Here is a 24780-nt window from a genome sequence, read left to right on the forward strand (position 1 = left end):
TCAGGGCCATAAAAAGCTGCGGCGGAGGCCTGCACTCTCATAGAGGGGGCCATGAGGGGAGGGGCTGGGACCCCGCCAGCCCATAGCACTCCCTAATGCAGACCGTGACGCAGGAGGAGATCCTCTGTGCAGACTGCAGCTGACACTTCAGTCGCTCCGCAACGGCAACAGGGAGCTGCAGCGACTTGGAGGGGCTTTGTTCTCCAAATAAAAGGCTAGAGCCCTCCTGCTACCCAGCTGTGCAATACCTGCTCCTTACCCACCGCGTGGGGCTCGGGGTCCGAGACTGGCAGGGAAATGTCCCGCGGCACAGGGAAGTTCACCACTAACTTAGGCAGGAAGGCAGGGTGGGGAGAGCAACCTGACTTTGTCCTTGAAGAAAACTGTATATGGAGGATCCAAAGCCAGAGTCCTCAGCTCGGACAGGTGCCTGGCCACCGGCAGGGATACCTTGTAGGGCTGGCGTAGCAATGAGCACATCGCCAAGGGTTCAAATGGAGGTCCCATGAGTCTGGACAGGACCGAGTTAAGATCCCACTGGGGGACGGGCTGCTGAACACGTGGATAAAGCCTGTCCAGGCCCTTCGAAAACCTGTTTGCCATTGGGTCCGCAAAGAGGGTCACCCGGCACCCAGGTGAAAAGAAGAGAGCCGCTAGGTGAACCCTAATCAAGGAGAAGGAGAACCCCGGAGCCTAAGACCCTGAAGGTAGTCCAGGACCAGGGGGACCGGGGCGTCCATAGGGGGCATTCCCCTTTGGGTAGAGCAGATATGAAACTGCAAACACTTAGCCAGATAAGTAGCCTTAGTGGAAGGTTTCCTGCTCCCCAGCAACACCTCCTGCACATGGCCTGAACACTGAAGCTCTGCTGCTTCCTTGCCACACGGTGCAGGGACTACAGGTCCAGGTGGTGACGTCCACCAAATTCCTGCGTGATCAGGTCGGGGACTAGCGGGAGCAATGAGGATCAGGGACATCCTGAATTCCCGCGCCCGCAGGTGGCTCAGCAAGAACGGTGGCAACATGTACAACAGCCCCTCGGGCCAGGGACTTAGCAACGCATCTCCAGAGAGCCTCTTTCCAGAGCCATGCAGGAACAGGACCCCGACCACGTCCTCTCCTGGAGCGTGGCGAACCGGCCGGACAGAGAACCCCCACCCGTGGAAGATGTCCAGGGCTACAGCCCTCTTGAGGCCCCTGCTGGAGGAGACCCTGCTTGGCTGGTCGGCCAGAGTGTTCTGGGAGAGAGGAGGCATTCGGGTGGATACCCGCCGCGATGCAGAGATCCCACAGGTGAAGGGCTGCCCGACACAGGTGAGGAGAGCGCCCCCCCCCCGGGTCTGCTGACGTACAAAACTGCAGCATGTCTGACAGGATGAGGACTGATTTGCCTGAGCCGGGGGCGGAAGGCCACACGGGCGAGGCGAACTACTCAGAGCTCCCTGCCATTGATGTGCAGGGAGAGAGCGTCCCTCGACCACATACCTTGCGTCCGCATGTCTCCAAAATGGGGCCCCCAACTGGTGTCTGACGCATCGGTGACGGCCTGGAGACTGGGGCTTGGGCCCAGATCTCCTCCTCCCGGGACCACCAGTCCAGGGAGCGAAGGACGTCAGGGGACTGCCGCCTCTGTGTCCCACGCATGACAGGATGGGTTGTGAGTCCGCGCCAGCCACATCCTCGTATGCAGTGGGCGTATGCGGAGCTTGGCGTGCTGTACTACGTGGCTGCATGTGGCCATTAGGCCCAGAAAGGACATGCAGGCCCTAGCTATGGTTATCGGCAACGTCTGCATGTCCCAGACAGCCGGCCTGATTAGCAGATCTAGGGAGGGCGGTCTTGGCTGTTGGTGTCTAGATTGACGCCCACAAACTCTATTACTGGGGTAGGCACCGGGGTCGATTTGGGCACAGGCAGGAGCAGACCCTGCTCCCACAGAAGTTCTTGAACCAGGGTGATGTGGGCTCATAACTAGTTGGCGGAGCGCCCCCCGTAGGAGCCAGCCATCTGGGTATGAGAACACCTGGATGCCTCGTTTTCTGAGCATGGCGGCGACAGCCAAGCACTTCGTGAAGACCAGGGGGCCATAAATTGATAGTGGTCCCTGCGGAGGAACCAATGGTGGGTGCGGCACAATAGAAATATGAAAATTCGCATCTTTTAGATTGAGGGCAGCGTACCAGTGTGCGGGGGCTAGGAAAGGAATGATGGAAGCCAGAGTCACCATCTTGAATTTCATCTTGACAATGAAAGTGTTGCGATCTCGGAGGTCCAGGAATGGAGGAAACCCACCCTTGGCCCTGGGGACCAGGAAATACCGGGAATAGAAGCCCCTGCCCAACACTCCAAGGGGACCCGCCCCTGCAGCCCCCCCGGTGAGGAGCCGAAGCGCCTCCTCCCACAGGAGAAGCTCGTGAGAGGGAGCCCTGAAGAGGGTTGGGATAGGGGAATGGGAGGGAGGGAGGGGGAGAAGAGGATGGCATACCCCCTTCCCACTGTTTCTAGAACCCAACAGTCTGAGGTAATAGATTGCCAGGCCTGGTGGAAAGGGAATAGATGGTCCCAAAAGGGGAAAGATAACTCAGTGGTTTGAGCATTGGCCTGCTAAACCCAGGGTTGTGAGTTCAATCCTTGCAGAGGCCATTTAGAGATTTGGGGCAAAAATTTGTCAGGTATAATGCTGGGTCCTGCTGTGAGGGCAGTGGCCTGGACTCAATGACCTTGCAAGGTCCCTTCCAGTTCTAGGAGACAGATAATCTCCATTAATTTCTAAAAAATGTCTAGGGGCAAGGCTGGTAGGCCCTCCCCTCCAGTCCCAAATTAAACATCCAAGGACCTGGCTGCACGGGCCGTATTTATAAAACTCACAGGGCTTGTTTTACAGGGACAGAAATTACTGCTCAGGACAAGGAAGAACCAAGATGAGGAACTTGAGCCTTCCAAGTATCGTTCAAGCTTCCCAGAACTGCCACCAGCCAGCGCTCGCCGCCCCCCATCCCCAGCCAGGGGGACCCCAGGGAATGGCTGACGACCACGCCCAACTGTGATCCGATGGACAGGAGGCAGCTAAAAGCACCAGTCAAAGCCAGGAGTGAAGCCGGAGGGGAGAGTAAACCCCGGCTACCCAGCCAGGCGTGGTGGGATTTCAACACGCTCTGTCCCCACAGCGCCCTCACGCCGTGCTGGCTCAGACGGCCCCCGGCCTGCTCACCTCCTGCTGGCAGCGCTTGGCGTACGGGGCCGCAGGGCAGAGGGGCAGACACGGGCCCGTCACCCCAGCTGTGGTCGCAAGGGAAGCTGCACTGGTGGCGTCATCCGTTCTCTCAGCGCACACGTGGGACCCCCGGGATGGGGCAGGTGGGCAGGGCAAGGACAGGGCAGTCCCTGGAGCAAAGGCAGGTCCCCGAGTCGCTCCAGTGCCCCGTGGCACGCGGAGGCCTCTCACCGGCAGACAGACGCCGTCCATTGTTCCCCTTGGGCTTCCTTGGCCAGGCAAGCGGAGGGCAAAGCCGAGGGAAAGGAGGGGCTGGGCAAGGCTGAGCGGGCTCTTGAGAAGGGGAAGGAGCCAACTCCCGGCCCAGCTCAGCCGCCAAACGCCCCGTCCCGCTCGAGAGAGAAGCCAGAGGCTGCGTGGAAACTGAAACGCTTTATTGCCCAAGAGCAAGCAGGGCCCTGGCCAGGCCGACACCACACGGCAGCAGCCAGCCAGTCCCAGGGCAACCTGGTTTAAACGGCCCCACGTTTCACCTGCTGCGAAACCGGCCAAGGGCAATGACCCACCTGGGATGAACAGAATGGCTTCTAGAGGGTATCACTCCAGCCCCCCCCCCCCCGAGAACCCCCCTTCCGCACCCGCTGAGCCTGGGAGAGTGGCCCAGCACCTGATGCTCCCACGTGGACAGGGGAGCCCGCGGGCCCCGAGTTCAAGAAATGTTCGTCACCGCCGCCTCCTGGCCAGCACGTGAACCCCACGGTGCCCAGTGGGGCCGCACTAACCACGCCCGGCCCGGCCCGGGCGGCCTGGCGACGCCTCCCAGTGAACGCGCCGGCGCCTGCCCACCGACAGGCCTCATAACGTCTTCGACTTTCCCAGAGAGCCGACCAGCAGCAGCCAGTGCTTGTGTAGCCTGGCTCGAGCTGCCGGCAAAGCCCCACCCTTTCCTCCAGCGGCGGGGGAGCCTGGAGGGAGGCAGGAGCCTCCTGTGACTTCCTGGAGGCAGTTCTGGAAATCTCCGTCCCTTGGGCGCCCACGAGAAGAGAAGCTGCTTGCTGCTCCTTTGAGGCCAGGAAGGAACCGTGGCAAACGCGGGAAGCTGCTCTCCGAGACAGGCAGGCGCAGGTACAAATGGAAACGAGAAACACCAGCAAGCGCCTGTCACGTCTGAAACCAGGGCAGCGTTTAGCGCTTTAGGGGGAATCGTACGTCCGAGTGTCAGACTAAGTAGGCGAGCTAAGCGCAGGGACACGCCTCTAGCCGCCAGGCCGTCTGCTCCACGCTGCAAACGGGAAAGGAACGGACACGCGGGTGCAAAGATGCTTTGATTTTGCCACACAGCGGCATGGGACGGGGAGAAACACAGTGGAGGCTCTTGTCCGTCTTTCCGGGGTTGATTAAGAAGCGGGAGGCGGGCAGATGTGTAAGCAGGACGAGTGTCACGTGTTGTTAGCTGCAGGGGTCGTTAGTAGGAGGGGCAGAAGTTAGGGCTTCAGGCTCTGTGTCCTGGACCGAGGACCGAGCTAGCTGTGCCTGGCTTTGAACTAAGGATGTGAAGGACCAGTCGACTATCCGATAAGCAAATGTTTATCAGCCTGTTGAGTCAGTCAGTCGCTCCCTCCCCTTGCTGCCCCATCGGATAGAGGCAGCGGGGGGAGGAAGGGAGAGAGGTACTTTAAAGCGGCAGCGCCACACAGAGCCCGGGGTCAGCTGGGGAGTCCCAAGGACTCTGAATCCGCTGCTGACCCCAGGCTCCGTGCTGTGCTTCCATTTCGGGGGCCGGGATCGTTCAGTGGTTGGCACATTGGCCTGCTAATCCCAGGGTTGTGGGCTCGATCCTTGAGGGGGCCATTTAGGGATCTGTGGCAAGTCTGTCAGGGATGGCGCTTGGTCCTGCTGTGAGGGCAGGGGGCTGGACTCGATGACCTCTCGAGGTCCCTTCCAGGTCTAGGAGCGAGGTATAGCTCCATAGAAGTTAAATTTTGAAATGCACAAGAGCCCCCCGCTGGGGCTCTTGTACATTTCAAAGGAGGAATGCGGAAGTGCCTATGGACTAGCTGAGTAGTTGATGGAAATTCCATCGACTAGTCAATTAATCGATATTTAACATCCTTACGTTGAACACGGCCACGGGTGGCATGTTCCGGTATTGTCTGAACCGGGCTTTTGGTTCAGATCAGCTGAGGAGGAGCAGGGATTGGACGCTTACTCCCTTGCAAAGCTGTTCTCGCCGTGTACACACGCAGAACTGCTAAAATGGGTCTCCCCCGCCGCCGCTGCTCCTGTGGGACAGAATAAAACTCCCTTCGTAACCCAGCGACTGTCACAAGCAGAGGCCAGTGTCCAGCCACAAGAGCGCTGCCGAATGCCCCTCCTGCTGAGGCGGTTTTAACGCTTTGTCCTTTCCCTGGTGTTGGTACATTTCAGCCCCCTCCCCCCCGCAATGTCCGAACGCCTCCGGCAAGGACCAGCTCCCAGCGCTCCCTGCTCAGAGACGTCGCTGGCGATGGCGCCTCTCGACGCAGGGACTGTAGCTCATTGTTAATATGTTTGAAATCTGACACTATGACAAGAGCAACTACCCGGCACCGGCGCCTTGTGGGAGGGCTGCCTCGTGTCCTGGGAGGAAAGGGCGCCGAGACGCGGGGGAGCGGCGGGGGCTGCGCACCCCTTTCCTGCGCTAATCCGGCAGATCGTTAGGCGCCATTTGTGCGAATGGTGCGTTTAACCTGTCGAGTTCGTCCACCTGGGGTGGGTGGTGCAGAAGTTCCTGGTCGTCTGAAGCATCCTCGCCTCCCGTCACCAGGTTGGTTAGAGATTTGCTTCTAACACACTGGAAGTCGACGTGGCGGCTCTTCCCTTCTTCCTTTTCCCAGGACATCTGGACGAACGGCCGCTGCACGTAGTTGTATATAACTTCTGAGCGGCCCCCCGGCCTCCGCTTGACCTTCTCTTTACATGTGGGGTAACCTGCAAGGCAATCAGGCCGTGAGTCTCGCCCCCTGCGCAAGGAGCGGTGCTGCTCAAAGCAAAGGACCCCAGGGAGCCGGGGCAGCAGGGAAGTGCTCCCCTTCCACACGAGGCCCCGGGAGAAATGACCTAGCGCTGCAGCCCTGAGCGGCTGATTCTGCCAGCTCCCGCCGAGTGCCTGCATTTAACCCGGCAGCGGGGCTGGGGGGCCGAGGCTACTGCCTCCCTGTTTGTCTGTAGCTGAGGAAAGAAAACGAACCTTCGATGCCGATTCGAATGTTTTTCAACCCACGCTCCTTTAAGACGGTTTTTGCAACATCCCGGTTCTCAATGTACTTGAAGAATCTGTACAGCTTGGAACTGTAAAGAACTGGAGAAACAAAGAGACGCCTTAGTCACCACCAGACATGCATCTCCAGCTGCACTCAGCACCGCTGGGATATTCACTCATGCCTGAGAGTGCTTGGGGTTTCTGAACTCTCTGTTTAATACTGATCTTCGGGCAGAGAGGGGCTCTCAGTCTTTACTGATGGGGGCAACGATACATGTACAGACAAGGTTCCCTCTAATTTTTCCATTCATGTGTGGAATTATTGTGTCATGTGCACTGAGGTATGTGTCAATGTGCACCACCACTAAAAACACGTGCTGCTGGCTGTGGGCTCTCTGCTGACCAGCTGATTGGTGTGCGTGCATGCTGTAAAAATGGATCTAGAAAGAACTAAGGGGTAAAATCAAGGCACTTGGGCCAATCTACCATTCAGGGGCTGGCTAAACCGAGTGCAGCTCTCTTTCTCTTCTTGGGGCAAGGAGAGAAGAGGCTCCGACAGGAAATGCAAAGAAAGAGAAAAGGGTAAGTTGGGGGCGAGGTTGTTCTGTCCTAAATCCTTTCACTAGTTCTACCCCCTGCCACCGTTTGTTACTTTCATCTGCAAACCCCGAGAACATCCCATCTTCTCAGATGGCCCCGGCAGTGCTCACAGCAGCCCAGGGTGCAGCAGGGCGGCCCAAGCAGTCTCAGCAGCCCACGGCATCGTAAGCCCTGCGTGGCCGGTGGCTGCTCTCTCCTTGTCACTCTAGGGGTGCTGATCTCTGATCAGTTGCTGGCTTTTGAGGGGGTGGGGGGGATACAAATATTCTCTGCCTGCGCCGGATTAAAATAAAACTCTGAGGAGCCACGTGGCCAACACATCAGCTGAGAAAGTGGGTTTGACCCCTGAAAGCTGATGCCCAAACCAGTCTGAGTCTGACTCCCCGCTGAGGCTCGATTCAAAGATGCAACTTCCGGCACTGCCACGGGCGTCAGGAGCTAACTTTAAACTAGATCCATTCGCTTTGCGCCCTTCCTACTGCTGCTGACCAGCGCGATTTCTATCAGGCGGCTCAAGCAGGAGGCCAGAAGGCCCTTCCGCCGGCAAGGAGGGGCTCAGGAGGAGGCAAGCTGCTAAGAAAGGAAACTTCTTCTTCCGGTCAATATTGACGAGAGCGACCCAGCTGCCAAAAATCCCATTGGGAGCCACGTGAACCTGGAGGGCAGGGGCCACGTGACTGGATCCGCTCACAAGCGCCGAGGAAAACCTGCTGTTTGGGATAAATGGTCTCGTGGCTCAAGGCTTGGAGCTCCAAGTCACCGGGTTGTTTCAGGCCAATTCCACAAGCCAAATACACAGGGAAGCCTCGGAACTGAACTTCACGTACAAGTCTGCGACACATCACGAGGCCTGGCCAGCGCCCCGCCCCGCCGGCCACACCCGACGGACGGACGGACTGAAAACCAAACGGGACGTAAGAACAGTTTGCACCTTCTCTATCAGCTTCGTGTAACACGAACACTCTCACTGACTTTCCCCTTCCTTCTCTCCCCCCTCCCCTATTTATTTTGGAACTGGACCTTTAATACTCCCTACGGTTGAAGAAGTGGGCGGTGCCCACGAACGCTCACGATCCCATCCACGTTTTGTTAGCCTTTAGGTGCTGCTAGACTATTCCTTGTTTTCCAATGTGACAGTCTGTTTGAAGCTAGAAATCTCAGGACAGATCGAACAAGTGATCTTCCTTGGGGCATTCCGCTTTCTATGTGATCACAGAGCCCCTACGGACTTTGACAACACAAGGCTGGAATCCAGATTTACCAAAATTGGATCTTAGAGATACGTTCTACCCGACTCTCTCGTCGCCGACCACGTAGCCGTTTGGATACGAACAAGAACGTTGTGCTTACAATAAGCACGGCTTTGCACGTTTCTGATGAAATCTCTCACTCCAGGCTAACCTGTTCCCCCTGCTAGTGAAATCTCAACAGAATACTTGGAGAGAATCACACATTCTCAAACCACAACTATGCTCTGATCTTCCCAGGATTTGATCCCCGCACAACTCCACACAGGTGCTCCGAACCGCTGACAATCAAGCCAGTGTTGTCCTTTCAACACCAGGAAATGCCCCTGTCCAGGCTCAAACAGAGGGCCGGTCCCCGGAGCCACCTGCCACATCAGCTCTTACTCTGCGAGTACTCCTCTCCCATGGGAGGCGGATGGTCTTCGTCCCAGTCCACCGTGTCTTCGTCTGTTAGTACCACGATGTGGCATTCGCGCTCTCCTTTCTTGGCACTACCCACCATTATGGGCAGAATGAGCTCTTCCAGGTAGCTATCAAACTGCTCGTGGGCACCGTCATTAGAGAGCTCGTGCAGCAAAGCACCTGCAAGGAGACAAATCCAGTGTGAGTAAGAGTAACGGGTCTACCGCTGCGCTTTACGCCAAGCTGACCCGCACGGCTTTGCAACGGTCTCTAGGAGGAACCCTTCAGTGTGCCAGGCCCCCCAGCGGCCTCTCCCCCGGCACAGGGCAGGCCAGGCTCCCTCGCCTGTCCCCTCCGGCTCGACCTTGGGGCTCTGCGCAGGGAGTCCGTCCCCGGTGGCGAGTGCACTCACGGCCGGGTTCACTAGTTAATTGGCACAAGCACGGGAATCCCTGGGGGTAGCACAGAGAGCTGGAGGGGAAAGCAGAGCCCGGAGCTCAGCCAAGCTGCAGCGAAGCCCAGTGTTTGAGTCTGGGACACTCCCAGCCCTGGTCCACGCTGCACAGTTAGGTCCATCCAGTTACATTGCTGAGGGGGTGAAAATCCACAACCCCACCCAGCCGCCCTAACTCCTGGTGCAGACAGCGCTGGACCGACAGGAGGATTCTGCCTTTGCCTAGGCCACCGGAAATCCCCTCCCACGGGGGCAGGGCGTGTCTACACGGAAGCGGTGCTGCTGCAATTTCAGGTGTAGACAAGCCTGTGGGCTGACCTCCAGGCTCAGACCGGGCTCTGAGTGCGAGGAGCCCTCCGCCCTGGGGGGTCCCCGCAGAGCTCACCACACCAACCCCGCCCTGCCCCCCCAGGCCACATTCTTGCTCCTGTTTGCAGCGGCGCACAAAGGGCAGAGCACGAGCTTGGCTCTTGCGGAGGGGCGCTCTGCCCCCCTCCAGCACAGCAGGGAGCACGCGCCAAGCCCCGGGTGCTGCCGCGGGAGTCAATGTGACCAAGGGCTCCGCGCTGGTGGGACCAAGCCCTCTTCTAGGGCAGGGCTACGCAACCGTGTTTTATAAAGTACCTTTGTATGAAAAAATGCTGAGCACCCCCAGTGCCCACAGTGTTCAGATACACCCGGGCTTCTTCTACCGTTGCACCACATTTGTTTAACCAACTTAGCTGCAGCCGGGCAGGCGATGGAATTTTTGGGTGTAAAAAGTACCAAAAAAAAAAGTGTTAAAACAAAAATTCAGTTTTCTCCAAAGTTCAGCGGTGTTGACATCGCCCCCCTCCCCCGCAGGTCCCCTAAGAGTACTCCTACCACGGGGTGAGAAACACTGGTCTCGGTAACCCTCCCTCTGCCCCGGGACTTACTTAGGTCCTGACACTTGATTGTGCTGGAGTCAAAGTTGATACAGAGGTAATCGCACGTGTCTCTGAGATCAGGGATAGAAATTCCATCGGGGCAGTTAATGGTTCCAGTTTTGTAATAATCCTGCAAATAAATGGTTAAGGAGGACGGTGGGGTTTCTTTAAAACCAAAATCCTCAGGCTACATTTCTTGCTAATTAGTTTCTTGTTCTGCCAGCAGTCATTCATGAGCAACTTGGTTAGCGAGCAACAGCAACAAAGAGAGCGAGCGAGAACGTGAGAGAAAGCAGCTCTGCCGAGGCGTTAGTCATGCAATTACCGTATGCAGACGTGGGGCGAGGGCGGAGCCCAGACGCCGAAATGGCAGAAAGCGAGGGGAAAGTGGCAACCCAGCGCGAGCGCAGACTGAGTCACCTCAGCGAGATGTATAATCCAAATGTAAACCAGCCCGTGAATGTACATGCGAAAGGGCGTGCAGCTGCTCTGCGGGGGGCCCGGCTTTGCAACCAGGACCAATGACTGTTTCCACAGCTAAAATGTGCCCTCACCAGCACAGTGCGAAATACAGTGGCGCTAATTCCTTCCGCAATTTCAAATTCTCCCTTCTCGTTTGGCCGAGTGAAATTATAGTCTCTGCCGGCTCCAAACATTCTGAAAGACAAAAACACACGAGTCTATTCAATCCTCTCGGTTTGTGGCCAGACACTGGAACCCCCCACCCCCACGGTTCTGTTACAGTGGGCGGTCCAAATTCAAATCTCTTAGGGCGCGTCTCCACAGCAGGGCTAAACTCGAAATAAGCGACGCAGCTCGACCTGTGTCAATTGCGTAGCTTAAGTTGAAACCGCTTATTTTGAATTGAGGCGCGTCTACACAGCACTTGTTCCGAAATGGCGTGCGCTTCCTCCGCCGTCCCTCCCGCCTCGCACCACGAGGGTGACAGAAGTCGGAGTAGGAAGCCCGTTCTCTCTAATTTGCTGTGTAGACGCGCACTGAGCTATTTCACAATAACTGATGGTACTTCGAAATAGCGCTGCTGCGTAGACGTGCTCTTCCAGCCACGAGGCATTAAGCAGAGGCCTCAGACAGGCCCTGCAGCAGCAGACTTCTGTATCCGTAATGGAACCATTTCAGGGCATGGAAGATGCAGCAGCCACTGCTCAATAAGGGTGGCACTCTACCCAGCACATGAATACTTCTTGGCCACAGCATCCCTGCTCTCGAGGCCCGGCTTGGGGGAGGACTTGGCGGTGGCTGTGGTATGTTGGCCACAGCAGCCCTGCTCTCGAGGCCGGACTTGGGGGAGGACTTGGTGGTGGCCATGGTATATTGGCCACAGCAGCCCGGCTTGCGAGGCCCGGCTTGGGGGAGGACGTGGCAGTGGCCGTGGTACATTGGCCACAGCAGCCCTGCTCGCGAGGCCCGGCTCGGGGGAGGACGTGGCAGTGGCCGTGGTACATTGGCCACAGCATCCCTGCTCTTGAGGCCCGGCTTGGGGGAGGACTTGGCGGTGGCCGTGGTACATTGGCCACAGCAGCCCGGCTTGCGAGGCCCAGCTTGGGGGAGGACTTGGCGCTGGCCGTGGTACATTGGCCACAGCATCCCTGCTCGCGAGGCCCGGCTCGGGGGAGGACGTGGCAGTGGCCGTGGTACATTGGCCACAGCATCCCTGCTCTCGAGGCCCGGTTCGGGGGAGGACGTGGTGCTGGCCGTGGTACATTGGCCACAGCATCCCTGCTCTTGAGGCCCAGCTCGGGGGAGGACGTGGCAGTGGCTGTGGTACATACGCTGTGGCTGGGAGTAGTCAAGCGAGGGAGTGACGAGCAGGTCGCTTATCTGCATAGCAAAATAAGTCCCCTGGGTTTGGAAGGGCTCCCAGGAGGCTGTCGGGACAAAGGCTCTGAATTACTCGCAGCAGGCCTGCCTTGAAATCAAGGGGAGGAGGCTGAGCGAAGGGTGTGACAAAAAGTAGAAAGGTTGGGTTGAAGGAACCAGTGCCCAGTGGCTCTGGAGTTGGCTGTGCAGTACCTCCCACTGCCACACTCAGGCCAGGCCTACACCGGGGGAGAAATTCGACAGAAGAGACGCAACTCCAGCTCCGAGAATAGCTCATCTGGGGTCGACGTATCTTATATTAAATTTCTGCAGCGGCCCCCCTGTGGGAGGCTGACGAGAGAAACTCCCATCGACGTCCTTTACTCCTTACAACCCCGGGGAGTATCAGGGTCGATGGGCACCATCAGCGCTGGATTTAGTGGGTCCTTAGTAGACCTGTTAAATCAACCTCGGATTTCCAGGTAAGCACTAGTTCAGAGGGGGATCGCTAGCTACTGAATCACCAGCAACCCTCTAGCAGCTGGTTCTAATCTACAAGGCCTCCCAGCCACAGGCTGAACCAGTCTGAGCCTGCTTCGCTTGGGAGACCACGTCCCAGTTCCTTTCAGACAGCGTGGGGTCTCATTACAAGCGACTGAACTCCCTACCTTCCCAGCATGGTGTCGGGATGAGCAGTGAAAATCTGCGGATTCACAACAAAGCGAGTGCCATCGACAACAAGAGTGACTTTTTCTGGCGCCTGGGCCTGGGAACTGCTGTTGGAGCCGGTAGTGCTACTTCCACTGCGCTCTGGGGCCATACGATGCTCTAGGTGTCTTTTGCTCCCAGCTTTGCAAGTCGTGCCAATCGCCTCTTCAGGTGCAGGTAGTGTGGCACCGAACTGGGGCGTGGCTGGGCGAGACGCGTATCTGAACTCCGTATCTAAACCCAACACAAACCTGTTGTGAGAATCCAGGGCTGCTTGCTGCATCAGCTCATTTAACATCCACACCCAACAGTGAAACAAACGCTTTGGATCATGCAGGAAGGACGAGCTGGGAGCTCCATCAGCACTCAGAGCTGAAAAGGGCTGGCTCCAGACGGAACAGATTTTGCAGGGCATTCTATGAGGTAACCCCAGATTACAGCTAGACGGGCCTGAAGTCTGATCTAGAGTCACATCCAAACTTCCCAAAAGTTCTAGGGAACTCCACTGAACAAGGGGATAAAATGAGAGTCTGACAATTAAGAAAATTCACTGATACTTGAACAACCACTCAAAGGACTGCAGACGGAGCAAAATTATACTCTTTGGGTATGTCTACACTACCCCGCTAGTTCGAACTAGGAGGGTAATGTAGGCATACCGCACTTGCTAATGAAGCCCGGGATTTGAATTTCCCGGGCTTCATTAGCATAAGCGGGGAGCCGCCATTTTAAAATCCCCGCTGCTTCGAACCCCGTGCAGCGCGGCTACACGGGGCTCGAACTAGGTAGTTCGGACTAGGTTCCTATTCCGAACTACCGTTACTCCTCGTGAAACGGCTACACGGGGTTCGAAGCAGCGGGGATTTAAAAATGGCGGCTCCCCGCTTATGCTAATGAAGCCCGGGAAATTCAAATCCCGGGCTTCATTAGCAAGTGCGGTATGCATACATTACCCTGCTAGTTCGAACTAGGAGGGTAGTGTAGACATACCCTTTGTTCTGCAAAAAAAAACAAACCAGGAGTTCTGTGGCACCTGAGACACTAAGGGTACATCTATGCTCCAGGCAACGTAAGCTACACAACTGATGTAGCTGAAGTCGAAATAGCCGAATTCGGCTTTGGGCGCTGCCTACGCAGCAGGAAGTCGAAGGAAGAGTGTTTGTTCTTCCTTCGACTTCCCTCACTCCTTGTGAAACGAGGGTCACAGGAGTTGGTGGAAGAAGTCCTCCAGCTTGACATTATTTCGAGATAACGCCTTGTTGTGTGGACGCACTCTGTCCTTTCGGGATCACGTCAGTTATTCCGAAATAATGCTGCTGTGTAGACGTGCCCTAACGTTTATTTGGGCATCAACTTTCATGGGTAAAAACCATTTTGTCAGGTGCATCAGCGAAGAGGCTTTGAGCAATGAACAGCGGGGCCACAGCACAAGCGGGGGACTGGCTCTGCGCCCCCAGAAGGGTGGGGCCCTGGTCTTAACTGAGCGCTGCTTCTGCCCTGAGCTATTAGCTACACCTCCGGGATTTCCAGCCGGAGACTCCGCTGTCATTTCGTAGGGGCAAGGGGTAGGGCCTCCCTGGCATGGGCCATTAGTAACAAATATTTGCGGCACAAGCACCAAGCATGGAGCCGACGTTGTGGGAGGCCGAATGCCTCCGTTTGGCAGGGGGCTCCCGCCAGCTCCCTGGAACACACCCAGGACTCGAGCAACAGCTTTTCCTGTGAGTTGTGCCTGACGCGGAACAGGCCGGTAAAGGCTGGGCCCCGATTCAGCACGCGCACTCTCTGCAGGTGCAGAAACTAAGGAGGGGCGGCCGGAGATGCATGTGCAATTTGGTACTTTCACAAGCCCAGGCATGCAGAGGCCCAGCCAAAACTGCCCTTCTGGATCCCGAAGCGCCTCTCCAGGAATCAAAAGGCCTTTGAAACCACGTCTCCCTACTTGCGACCAGCCCCCTTACCATCCTTCCTGGGCACTGCAGAAATGCTACCGGGTTGGCTGCGTGGGGCCAGGGTCTCTTCTGCTGGACCATGGACTGGAGCAGGGATATTTCCCACAGAGTAGCTGGACTCTTGATTTCTCGACCTGTCGGTCCTGTTCATGCTGGGCCCCTGTAGCGCCAGGCGACTGCCTGCCCGCAGGGAGATCCTACAGGAGAGAGTCACCAATGAGCAGGGTTGGAAGGGACCTCACAGGCCATTGCGTTCAGCTCCCTCTCCTAGGGTGGATCCAAATCCCCTTCAAGCCAAAGGCCATCGGCCCCCGCCCCAGATCAGGGTGGTACACCCACTCTGGCCTGGAGGGTTGGAGCTCATCTCGATGTGAGCGACGTTCCCCGGGGCCGGGCTCTTGTCGCTCGTCCTGCAGCTAAACGCCACGTGAACCCTGAGAGCCCCCAGCAATGCTCCCTCCTCGCCCAGCCCCAGGGCCAACCAGCCGGCCAGCAGGCAAAGCGCTTCTGCGAAAAGGGCCCGGGCTTGCCGGTGGGCTCCCAAGGGGAGAAAAGGGGCGCTGGAGCCTCAAACACGCCCTCCCTCCTCGTAGCCAGAACCCGCCCGGAACACAAGCGCCCCCTAGAGGCTCCCTCAAGGAGCTCCTCCCACACGACGTCGCGCCCTTGTGTTTCTGCTCGGTGTCTGGCCGGCTCTCCCCTCCCTCACAGGACTGCCTCTTGCTACCTGCAGAGCCACCGTGCTCCCGCCTTCCTCCTCAACCCCGGCACACGAGCCTTCCACCCTCCAGTGCAACACCCACAGCTTGTCACGGCTTCAGCTAAATCATCTTAACGGTCCAGCCGTTCTCCTCCATCCTTCCCACGGCGGCAGGGCTAGACGGGCCTCGGTGCTCAGTCAGGTCGCTGAGTGCTCCTGTCGGACGCCAGCCTCATGCCTCCCCTCTCCTGGCGTGGAGTCCTGCGATTGCCCTCATTTGCCCCAGAGCCCTGCGTCTCGGCCCCACCCAGCTCCTGGCTCGCGGTGCCCTGCGTCTCAGCCCCGCTAAGCCAGCGCCCCACCCAGCTCCTGGCTCGCGGTGCCCTGCGTCTCTGCCCCCCTAAGCCAGCGCCCCACCCAGCTCCTGGCTCGCGGTGCCCTGCGTCTCTGCCCCGCTAAGCCAGCGCCCCACCCAGCTCCTGGCTCGCGGTGCCCTGCGTCTCTGCCCCGCTAAGCCAGCGCCCCACCCAGCTCCTTGCTCGCGGTGCCCTGCGTCTCTGCCCCCCTAAGCCAGTGCCCCACCCAGCTCCTGGCTCACGGTGCCCTGCGTCTCTGCCCCCCTAAGCCAGCGCCCCCCCAGCTCCTGGCTCGCGGTGCCCTGCGTCTCTGCCCCCCTAAGCCAGCGCCCCACCCAGCTCCTGGCTCGCGGTGCCCTGTGTCTCTGCCCCGCTAAGCCAGCGCCCCACCCAGCTCCTGGCTCGCGGTGCCCTGCGTCTCTGCCCCCCTAAGACAGCGCCCCCCCCAGCTCCTGGCTCGCGGTGCCCTGCGTCTCTGCCCCCCTAAGCCAGCGCCCCACCCAGCTCCTGGCTCGCGGTGCCCTGCGTCTCTGCCCCGCTAAGCCAGCGCCCCACCCAGCTCCTGGCTCGCGGTGCCCTGCGTCTCAGCCCCCCTAAGCCAGCGCCCCACCCAGCTCCTGGCTCGCGGTGCCCTGCGTCTCTGCCCCGCTAAGCCAGCGCCCCACCCAGCTCCTGGCTCGCGGTGCCCTGCGTCTCTGCCCCCCTAAGCCAGCGCCCCACCCAGCTCCTGGCTCGCGGTGCCCTGCGTCTCTGCCCCCCTAAGCCAGCGCCCCACCCAGCTCCTGGCTCGCGGTGCCCTGCGTCTCAGCCCCGCTAAGCCAGCGGCCCCACCCAGCTCCTGGCTCGCGGTGCCCTGCGTATCTGCCCCCCTAAGCCAGCGCCCCACCCAGCTCCTGGCTCGCGGTGCCCTGCGTCTCTGCCCCCCTAAGCCAGCGCCCCACCCAGCTCCTGGCTCGCGGTGCCCTGCGTCTCAGCCCCGCTAAGCCAGCGGCCCCACCCAGCTCCTGGCTCGCGGTGCCCTGCGTCTCTGCCCCCCTAAGCCAGCGCCCCACCCAGCTCCTGGCTCGCGGTGCCCTGCGTCTCTGCCCCCCTAAGCCAGCGCCCCACCCAGCTCCTGGCTCGCGGTGCCCTGCGTCTCTGCCCCCCTAAGCCAGTGCCCCACCCAGCTCCCGGCTCGCGGTGCCCTGCGTCTCTGCCCCGCTAAGCCAGCGCCCCTCCCGGCTCGCGGTGCCCTGCGTCTCAGCCCCGCTAAGCCAGCGCCCCACCCAGCTCCTGGCTCACGGTGCCCTGTGTCTCTGCCCCGCTAAGCCAGCGGCCCCACCCAGCTCCTGGCTCTCGGTGCCCTGCGTCTCTGCCCCGCTAAGCCAGCGCCCCACCCAGCTCCTGGCTCACGGTGCCCTGCGTCTCAGCCCCCTATGCCAGCGCCCCACAGGGTTGGCACCTGCAGTTCTTCCCCTGGGAGGTCGGAGCAGTGGTAATAGCAACCAGAGAGCATCCTTAAACTAACAGGCTGTGTAACGCGCAGTGTCCGAACAGAGCGCAGCAGGAGAAAGGCAGCCTTCAGCCCTCGGAGCGGAGCACAGTCACTCCCTCAGACAGCTCCCCTGGGCTTGCAGTCCTTCCCCGGCCGTGGCTCTCAAAGCGGGCGGGGCCCGGAAGGTACGGTCTGCGGAGTTAACAGCTCGGCCATTAGCCCGTAACCACTGTAGACGTTTGCCAGGAGATGTCTTATCGCAAACCACCGAGGGCTTGTCTACACTGCTACTCAGAGGGGCTGACAGCCTGTGAGGGGGCCTGGAAGGGCAGGGCTCTGGCGGAAGAGACCAGGCCGGGCAGTAGCCCTCCATGCCGCACAGAGCACGTGGCAGATATTTAGAGTTCAAAGAAGCGATCAATGGATTCATGGAGGGTAGGTCCATCAGTGGCTGTTGGGCAGGGTGGTGTCCTTGGCCTGTGTGTGCTGGGCTGGGAATGGGGGACAGGGAGGGATCACCAGATGGTTCCCTGTTCTGCTCACTCCCTTGGGGGCACCCAACACTGGCCACTGTCAGAGGAGAGGACGCTGGGCGAGAGGGACCTTTGCTCTGACCCAGCCTGGCCGCTCGGATGTTCTCTCCTGGCTCCCCTTGCGTGCCATGCCCTGTACGCTTCCCTCCCTGCGCGCCTAATCCCTTGTCTTTTAAAAGCTATTTCCCACACTGATTTGACGACTGACGTTTCTACGACTTCCTGAGCTTCAGCCATTCTGTGTGTCAATGCGAGTCCAGTGAGTTCTGTACCCAGGCCGTGACGCGCCACGCTGCACAGTCCACGCGTGAGACCAAACCACGAGCTGCCGACTCACAGCAGTGAGGAAGCTTCCCACCCACGGTGCCCCCAGGAAGACGCTCTGAGGGGCAGTACAGTGGAGGTGAACCACGGGAGCCAAGGCCACCATTAGTGCAGATCAAGTGTTTCATGTCTAATTAGAAATTAACAAAAGAGGCAACTAATGATTTTTCTAGATGTGAACACTAATTTGGCAACATGTTTATTATTTTTAGAAAAGATGCTGCTTGTGCTTCATGTCCTATTCGTGAGAACCGTTCTTTGGCAGCCACTGAGTAGGGCCTGGCGCCAGTGGCGCGCACCGGCCGGAGAGAGACCGCGGCAGGCTGCTGGGGTTGAGGAGACATCACAGTGCTAGAATTCCTCGACTCTGGCTAGACTCCTAGGACTGCACGAGAAAAGCAACAGACACATTTGCATGAGCACGGCTCTGTGTCTAGCAAACTTCTGCAACTCGCTGCCTGGCCGAAGACTGACGACGTGCATCAAGTGAGTCCCCAAAGTCCGGCGAGGTGCTCTGTGACCCTGCAAAGCCACTGCAAAGTGACTTCAATTCCAAACAACACAATTTCACAGCCATTCTTTTCGCTCATTGTGATACAAACCCACAGCATGTATGTAAAAGTCAGTCAGTTAAGATCACAAACCCTTATCTGGCATTTTCAAGGCCTGTCTACATGTAGAACTACGCCGGGCATAGCCGTGCTGGTAAGGGTGCAGCTTGTTTGGGTTTTTTGCATCTGCATAGCTAGGGCTGTATAAGCCCCAGTGTACACACTTATGCTAGTGAAGTTAAAATGGTAAATTAGCTAAACGATAGCACTTATCCGGTTAACTGTTTTAAGTCTGTAAAAAAATTTAGTTATCCGTAAATTTTGTAAAATTCCATTGCCTAGTCTATTAGCTGATTAATCGAAATGTAACGTCCTAAATTTCGTAAAAGTGCAATACAATTTCAAAAAACAGCAATTATTCTATAGCAATTAAATTTCTTCTGTGTTGCTTCAGCCATTTTACTGCGGAGCAGCGGAAATTGGGCTTTTTAGTTGTTTATTTAGCTCAATGATCGAGGTGTCTCGATTTCCATGTCTGGCAAGATTTGCAAAAACAATCTTAGCACTTCTACATGGAACTGCAGAAGTGGAACGCATTTTCTCAGCTGTTAATCTCATCAAAACAAATAGAAAAAATAAACTTTCCACTCTTATGCTTGAAGGATTAATAACTATCAGAAATGGATCTGGGACAATTACTTCAGCCATAGTTAACAGCGTCAGTGTTCGGATGTACGATCACAAAATGGAAAACTTCCAGGACCATGACTAACTACATGAAAGTGAGTTAAATAGCATATTGTTCTTGTGATGTATGAATGACAATGATTACTTTTCACTTTGGGCCATTTATGTCATCTTAATATAGCATAAAAATTATGTCCGTAAAAAAATTGTCTGTTCGTAAATTTTTCCCATTTAGTCCGTAAATGAAATTTCTGTGGGTTGGCAACCTTGGAGCTAGCACCATTCCATTTGGGAGGCAGCCTCCTCTTGCCCTAGCGTAAAGCTCCGCAGTCTGGCAGGCAATAGGGAAGTACGATTGGTTCACCACTTTACACTGATAGCGTTTCATTTGGTGCAGCATCTTCCAAACAGCCTGCAAAGCACTTTGCAGTTAACTGCAAGGCAGAACCCTCCACTTGGACTTCCCTGCTGCGCATCCAAGCATTGTGCTTTTCTGGGACACCGGAAAAAGGAAAATAGACTCGTGGAACGAGGTTTACTGGTAGTTCGGATTAGAGAGCCTAGTGCGAACTACCTACTCCGTGCTGCGTGTAGCTGCGGGCACGGAGTCTGCACTACCGGGGCTTTAAAAATGGCAGCACCCGGCAAGATGCAAATGAAGCCTGGGATATTTAAATCCCGGGCTTCATTTGCAACTTCGGTTGCCTACATTAACCACCCTAGTTCGAACTAGGCTGGTAGTGTAGACATACCCTCTGTTTGGTCTGCTGTGCTCCTCTGGGCGCCACAAGGGGGGCCTTTCTAAAAGCAGCAGCAGCAAATACATGAACACGACCCCAGCAAACCAATCTGTGCAGTAAATTGCATCCAACTAAGCAAGAGGGGAAAACTGGCTTTTCCATTTGCCACACATAAAAGCGTCTCAAAACCCACCGTTCTTTAGCCACCCAGCCATAGCTGCGATGTTTGGGACCAGTAATATCGAGGAGGAAGGTTTTTGTCTTACAGTGACTCCATGTTATGCTGAGCGTAAGCCACCGTCACCTGAAACCAGTAAGCGGAGCTCTCTCTCCACAGAGAAAACGGCCTCAAACGTGACTGGTTACCAACCTGAAGTGAGTGTTCCTCACACGCCTGCACAGTTTGCACACACAGTGCCACTGACGTCTGAGCTCCTGCATCTTCAGTCCCATGTTTTTACTGCCAATGGTTATTCCAAATGTTACTATTTAAAGAAATAGTACATCAGCTTTGGTCTTCTAGAGGCCTGCCCTGTAATGGTGCCCTTTTCCGTTGTTAGCCTTTTGTGTTGTGAACATTACACAATCACAAATTGCACAACACTCTCTCTCGTATGCTTCATAATTCTGGCCAACAAATACAGGCGCTGTACTTGTGACATACGAGAGCTCTGTGGAGGAACTGTATTTTGCTTGTGACCTACAAGGCCTTTGACTTCTGCTTTCAAACCGTATTCCTTATTTTCAGCTACATTTTACCGCATGAGCAGTTTTTCAGATCCACAAGGTCGTCTGTCACTAAGCCCCCTGAAACCTTTAGGCAATGCTCAAACAAACCGCTTGGTTAAGATGACACTTCAACAGAAGGACGATTCACAAATAAGCCCCACCAAGAAAGACGAGCAAAACATTTTGAGCAAAACGCTGGGCTGCTGGAGGAGCACCCAACGGGCCAGTCAAAAGAAACCCTTTGTGGAATGCTGCGGAGAGAAGGCAAACCAAGTGACTGGAGAGCGGCCCGGCCAGACAGCGAGACGGTGCCGGAAGGAGCGTCTGTCGGTGCGAGGGGGATTCCGATTCAGGCACAGGGCTGGGCACGTCCTGGGAAGTGACCCAATCTTCTGCAGCTCTCTGCACAGCCTGAACAACCGTGGCGGAGGGGTCCTGCTCTTTGGCACTATCAACAGAAGTTCCCCCACAGGGCCCTGGACAGGCATGGAGACGGCACGCTCTGATTCTCTGGGGACTCTTTTAGGGTGACTGACAGGTTGTTTTGGTTTAATACCGTATGCTAATGAGCACCTGGGGTGTGTCCTTCGATCATTTCATATATATCCATTTAGACCAATGAACAGTGGACCCGACATATGTACCGACTGCAAATTACTAGCTACCACCCTGACCATGACAGCCAAAAGTTACCTGGAGCACATGTTTATGGACAAAACCTTGGACATCCTCCTCCTCACACAATCCAATCCAAAGCAAACAGAAGAGAGACCTGGATCCTACCATGGCTCTTGTATGTGGTTTTTCTGATACTCTCTAAGTGGCACATTCCAATTTCTCTCCTGCTCCAGTCACAAGGCACCCAGGTAACGGCAGGGCACGTTTACGCACACTGCACGGGCAGCGCCCCAGCAGAATGACTGCGGGAGAGCATGCCCACGCGGGGCCATGCCAGTCAGACATTCCCAGAGTGCTGGCAACAGACTTCGCGTTTCAAAGCGTGATGAGATGCCTGATGGGTTCTGTTCTGCACCGTGCTCCACTGGCAGCAGCGCTTCCGGCACGGCTCCTTTGAGTCCCCACAGCTGTTCTCCAACCCACCTGCAATCTGGAACGAGGGCCTGGGCTACGGCTGCCCAGCCACACCATGATGCCTGTAGCACCCAAGCAGCCACTGGCGGCTGGAGGGTTTTCATGCAAACCCGTTATTCCAATGAATGGGACTTCTCGGCTTCTCGACGTGATCGGGGGGAGCGCTCCCTACACATGTGGCTGGGCAAAGCGTTGTGCTGCTTCCTGGAGCGCAGGGAGCAGAGGGAGGAGAAGAGGCCAGGGAGGCCGGCGGGCCGCGGGGGGTTGTGTGGACTAGAGGGACCCGGGAAGATCGATGCAGCAGGCGAGGAAGAAGCAGCCCTGGGAACGGAGAGGGGGTTGTTCTGGGGGATGGGGAGAAGCGGCTGGGGGGCCCAGCGCTGGTGCTGCAGGCTGGGGAGAAGATCCAAGTTAGCTGGGAGTGGGGAACACAGGGACGTTGGGAGGGGAAAGGCTGGAGAGCCCAGGGCGGCTCTGCAGGGCTGGTGCCCCCGCGGTTGTGGGGGCAGAGGGCTTCCGACCCCCTGGGCTGGACCCCACTGGCAGGGAGGGAGCGGGACGCGGGCGGTGCGAGCACGGCCCGGAGCAGCCGTGGGGAGCGGTGCTTAGAAGGGGAACTCGCACTTCTCCCCAGCCCCTGGCTGCGCGGCCGCCCCGCTGCTGGGAGCCCCCGGCCTGGGGAGCGCGGGAGCAGCAGGGCCCTGGAGCCGGCGCGCTGAACGTCCCCTCCCAAGGCAGAGGCAGCCCAGGGCCCCACTGCGCGGGAGGCACCGACGGCTGCTCCGGGCTCCTAGAGCTGCGCGCCCCGAAGCCGCGGGCCCACACGGCTCCCTCCCTGCGCGGGGGCTCTCGGCTGTTCCCTGCTCGCCACGCTAAGCCCCCGGCCTGCCTGACGATTCCCCGGGGCGTCCAGCCAGCGACTCAGCCGCTCCAATGGCGAAGCCGGGGCCCCTCTTTTCTGCACGCCCCCCCCTTTTCTCCACCGCACTCCACCGTCCTCAGCAGCGACCTCTCTGGCCCCGGCCATCGCTGCATCTGGCCTCTCCGCGTCACCAAAGCGCCTTTCCCAGCCTTCCACGGCTCAGTCCTGCCGGTCCCCGGCCGTGGCACGTACAACGCCCGGCTCGTTCTCACCTGGGGTGCTGCTGCAGCAGGAAACAGCCACAAAGACTCCTCGCCCGAAGAGGGAAACTGGCGCCTTTCGTTTGCAGACCAGACCGAAGGCCTGGGGCGGGGAGACTCCACACACGGCTTGGGGCCACTGGACAACTGCCCTCCGTGTTCACTGCAGGCGGGACAAGGTGCAGGGGCTTAATTGCAGCCAGGGAGAGCCCGGTCAGGCATTAGGGCAAACTTCCCAACAGCTAAGCTTGGGGACAGGCCTCTGAGTGACACTGCAGAAAACCTGATTGGAGGGTTTTTAAAACAGATTGGATACAACACCGCTCAGGGCTGGTCCAGTTTACTTGGTCCTGCCTCCGTGTTGGGGGATGGGAACGGGCCAGAGGGCCTCTCAAGGTCTCTTCTGGCCCGACATTTCGAGGATTACTCTGCCAGATGCCTCAAAAGAAGCCAAAATGCCCCAATAACACACCTGGCCAGTATCCTGCTGGACACATTTCCCTCTGCCCAAGAACTTGGAGTACTGCTAAGGACGCATGAATGGTGCAGGGAGCAACACCCCAGGAGGGTTGCTTCCACCGTTTCCGTTATTTGGGGATTAACTGAGGAACGTTCACTGCTGTACGAGCATCTAGGACCACCAGCACGGGAGTTTCAGAACTGCTTGTGACAATCACTATGTGAAGAATTATCTTTGAAATGAATTAGCACTTACAGCTTGCCCCTTCGCTTCAGAAAGCAATACCTCTTCCCCGACCAGGCAGTAAGGGCACCTGGATTATGACTAGACTGGGGAAAGGACCAATGAAAATCGATCTGTTCCAAATACAAGAGTTTTGTCCACAATTTGAGACAAGAAAACAATTTTTGCTTTCACATAAAGTCACTGGCATAAGTGAGAACAGAGTTACAGCCAGAGACTTTAACAAGCCTTTATGCGAACTAGATAACCCTAAAAACCTCACATAAGTCTGTCACTGGAGGTAAGTCTACACTGCAATGCTATTTCGGGATACCGGAGTACCCCAAAATAGATATCCCTCATCTTCACAGCAAGCCCATTATTTCAGGCTCGCTATTCCTACATCCCTGTGAACCTCATTCTTTGAGGAGTAAGGGACGTTTTGGAATAGAGCCTTATATTGAAATCTGGCACTATTTTATAACAACTATTTACAGGGCTTACAGGAAAGCTCACATACATTTCAGTACAGCATAAAGAAGGATTTTAAAAAATTCTTTAATATTTTAAAATGGGTATTTTCTAAACTCTCCTTTTTAGTAACCATCTGCACCTAACCTCGTTTCAGTTCGTAGAAGTATCTTGGTCTACAGCTTGAGACTTTACATTACAATTTCAGGAAACTCCTTCTTTACATGGGGTTCAAACCAGAAGCAGCCTATTTCTGAAAAGTCTCGTGCCCGGCCCAGGCTAACAGCCTACGGCCTGTGAAAGGTAAAGCAACAGAAAGAATCAGCCACATTTCTAATTCTAACCTTGCAGTAAAGCTCCCCTACAAACATGCCCTGCGACAGGCACATGCAGGCCCCCATTTACTTACCGTCTGTCCAGCTATCCCTATGAGTTCTGCACAGTCCGAAATCCACCTTTCAGAAAGACAACAGCTAAGTCAAGCCCCAGAGTTTAAACTGTTTATGTTGCAGGAAAAAACGCTCCTCCCCCAGAGCCCAGCTGGCAGATTCACGTTAATATTTCAAATTAAAAGTCCGTGCCCAGTGTGTACAGGAGAGAAGCATGGAGGGGAGAGAGTGGTTCCAGGCGTAAGAATATGTACATGTCGTTTGATATGACCAGATGGCTAAGAAATAACATTCTGTCAAGTGTGGAGTTTAAAACATTCTTTGGACTCTTGTTTTGTGTGGAGTTTCCACCAGCAGCCTAGTAAGGAAGCTGCAATCTCTGC

At 56.7% G+C, this 24780-nt stretch overlaps 1 protein-coding gene across 2 annotated transcripts; it reads right to left on the bottom strand.

Moving 5' to 3' along the window:
• Positions 1-3627: 3627 nt before the first annotated feature.
• KCTD20 (potassium channel tetramerization domain containing 20) lies at positions 3628-24557 on the bottom strand. 2 transcript variants are annotated; one of them, XM_006125295.5, is made up of 9 exons: positions 24418-24557; positions 22868-23018; positions 14557-14744; positions 12556-12829; positions 10621-10723; positions 10076-10196; positions 8687-8884; positions 6444-6554; positions 3628-6184 (listed from the first exon to the last, which is right to left on the bottom strand). In XM_006125295.5, exons 3-9 carry the CDS (start codon positions 14696-14698, stop codon positions 5895-5897), a joined length of 1239 nt encoding a protein of 412 aa, XP_006125357.3. In that variant the 5' UTR covers positions 14699-14744; positions 22868-23018; positions 24418-24557; the 3' UTR covers positions 3628-5894. The 2 variants fall into 2 exon arrangements, with proteins under 2 accessions (XP_006125357.3, XP_014430180.1); XM_014574694.4 differs by lacking the exons at positions 12556-12829; positions 22868-23018; positions 24418-24557 and having other exon boundaries at positions 14557-14694.
• Positions 24558-24780: the final 223 nt, after the last annotated feature.

The sequence above is a fragment of the Pelodiscus sinensis genome, chromosome 27 (assembly GCF_052426305.1).
Source record: "Pelodiscus sinensis isolate ZL-2025 chromosome 27, ASM5242630v1, whole genome shotgun sequence".
Taxonomy (NCBI): domain Eukaryota; kingdom Metazoa; phylum Chordata; order Testudines; family Trionychidae; genus Pelodiscus; species Pelodiscus sinensis.

Bases quoted from the DNA above. Each gene is read 5' to 3' on its own strand.
- KCTD20 (XM_006125295.5), bottom strand. From the start codon at position 14,698: ATGAACAGGACCGACAGGTCGAGAAATCAAGAGTCCAGCTACTCTGTG. The intron at 10,197-10,620 runs GTGAGGGCACAT...ATTTATTTGCAG, and splicing joins CTGTATTTCGCACTGTGCTG to GATTATTACAAAACTGGAAC. The intron at 6,185-6,443 runs GTTCGTTTTCTT...ATTGCCTTGCAG, and splicing joins CATTCGAATCGGCATCGAAG to GTTACCCCACATGTAAAGAG.